The sequence below is a fragment of the Ailuropoda melanoleuca genome, unplaced genomic scaffold (genome assembly GCF_002007445.2).
Source record: "Ailuropoda melanoleuca isolate Jingjing unplaced genomic scaffold, ASM200744v2 unplaced-scaffold4744, whole genome shotgun sequence".
Lineage (NCBI taxonomy): Eukaryota > Metazoa > Chordata > Mammalia > Carnivora > Ursidae > Ailuropoda > Ailuropoda melanoleuca.
Window position 1 is genome coordinate 14,249 of NW_023219881.1, and position 2,052 is coordinate 16,300.

Genomic DNA, 2,052 nt, shown 5'->3' on the forward strand with positions numbered 1-2,052 from the left:
GAATCAGGGCAACATCATGACTTTTGTGGCCTGTTGCTCCTTTGTCTTCATGAGTCCTTGTCCATAAAATATATCGATGATTATATTTTGTGAATGAATTGTTATAATGATGATTGTAGTCCAAGTTGGATTTGGATTATGTTCTCTTTTTCTTCTTATTTTAAAAATATTAATCCATTTCAGGAGCTCCTAAAATTATTCTGGGCTCTAGGCACCATGCCTACTGTACCTTAAGGGGTACCCACAATATATGTGGTCCTGAAGAAAACTGATCCAGACAGGATAATTGACTATCCCTAGTTTAATCAACTAAGAAGGGGAATAAATCTCTCTAAATTATCACTAGATATTTTTATGTAAATACTCTAATCCCAAGATTCATTTATCACCAGTTTTCATTACTTGCCCCCAGAGTTTCTTCATGACATTTTTTGCTTCTGCATTTCTGAGAGTGTAGATTAAAGGATTCAACATGGGAGTTACTATGGTATAAAACACAGTCACAGCTTTGTCAGCAGGGAAGGAGGTTATGGGTCTCAGGTACAGGAATGAACAAGGTACAAAGAATAAAATGACAACAGTGACATGAGAAGCACAGGTAGACAGGGCTTTGTGACGCCCTTCAGAGCTATGGGTCCTCAGAGAGTATAGGATGACAATGTAAGAAGCAACTAGCATAGAAAAAATGAGGAAACATATTGACCCACTGTTGGCAGCAATCAGGGGCCCCAAGGTGTGAGTGTCTGTACAGGCTAGTTCCAGGAGAGGTATTAAATCACATATAAAATGGTCAATGACATTGGGGCCACAGAATGGCAACTGGACCGTGAACAAAACCTGGATCCCTCCATGAAGAAAGCCTAAAATCCCAGCCATTCCCAGCAAGAAAGTACAGACAGGTGGGCTCATGATAGTCATGTAGTGCAAGGGCTTACAGATGGCTACATAGCGGTCATAGGCCATGACAACTAATAGGACGATCTCAACTCCACCAAAGAAATGTTCAGCAAAGAGCTGAGTCATGCAGCCATTGAAGGATATGGTGTTCTTGTCAGAGATCAAGTCAAAGATCATTTTGGGTACAATGGAAGAAGAGTAGAAAGCATCTAAAATGGACAAGTAGGACAGAAAAAAGAACATGGGAGAGCCCAGAGCTGGGCTGATGAAGATGGTGACTGAGATGAGCAGGTTACCTGCCAGTGTGATCAAGTAAGTGATTAGAAACACAGCAGATAAGAATTTCTGCAGTTGTGGGTTCTGGGTCAGGCCCAGCAGAATGAATTCTGTGACATTGCTCATCCTTTCCCTGGATTTAGCTTGGATTATGTTCCTTCAGGAAAGATCACATGGTGCATTTGGAAAGATCACAGAAATTCTGAGTAGTATTTTTAATTCAGCAGCAAAATCCGGATCACCTCTTTAGTCCTGGCCTCTGGGATTGAGGAACCACACCTTCCACTCACCTCAACCACTTTGGAGCTAGTTATGAAAAGGAATACAAAGAATTTATAAATTATCTTATTCATATCTCAAACACCAGAATAAAAGCAATGTTTTACTATGATTGTTGACTTATAATTGACTTCCAAACTCTGGCTGTAAAACGTTACAGATGGCTTTCATTCACTGTTTTCTGGGACAGATTTCATCAGTAACAATTATTTTGAAGTTATATTTGCCCATTGGCATGAATATTTATATGTATAGGAACAAAATATTCTTTCAGATGTCAAGTGTATATCAGATAGGAAAAGTGCCATCCTTACTGTATCTTTACTGGCAGTGTTCTTTGAGCTAGGATTCCTTTCTGTCAAATGAATGCACACACACACACACACACACACACACACACACACACACACACACAGAGCTGCAGATGAAGTGTCTCCCCTTCAGAATGCCAAGGAACTGTCTTTATAACAGCTCTTTGAGCCACATTCAGTCAACAGCCCTGGATGTTGTGTCTGACTCAACATGACTGATACATACTCACTCTTCTCACCTCTTTGGATGCAGATATGTCAGTGGTACAAAGTTCCTGAAAAGTCCTCA

General features: G+C 40.3%; 1 protein-coding gene across 1 annotated transcript; it reads right to left on the reverse strand.

Annotated features, from left to right (window-relative positions):
- Positions 1-378: 378 nt before the first annotated feature.
- Positions 379-1,299, reverse strand: LOC117799337 (olfactory receptor 4C45-like). The gene has a single exon (XM_034651808.1). The coding sequence runs from the start codon at positions 1,297-1,299 to the stop codon at positions 379-381; it is 921 nt and encodes a 306-aa protein (XP_034507699.1).
- Positions 1,300-2,052: the final 753 nt, after the last annotated feature.

What these genes read in the sequence shown, in the direction of transcription:
- LOC117799337 (XM_034651808.1), bottom strand. Translation starts at nt 1,299, where the DNA reads ATGAGCAATGTCACAGAATTCATTCTGCTGGGCCTGACCCAGAACCCA.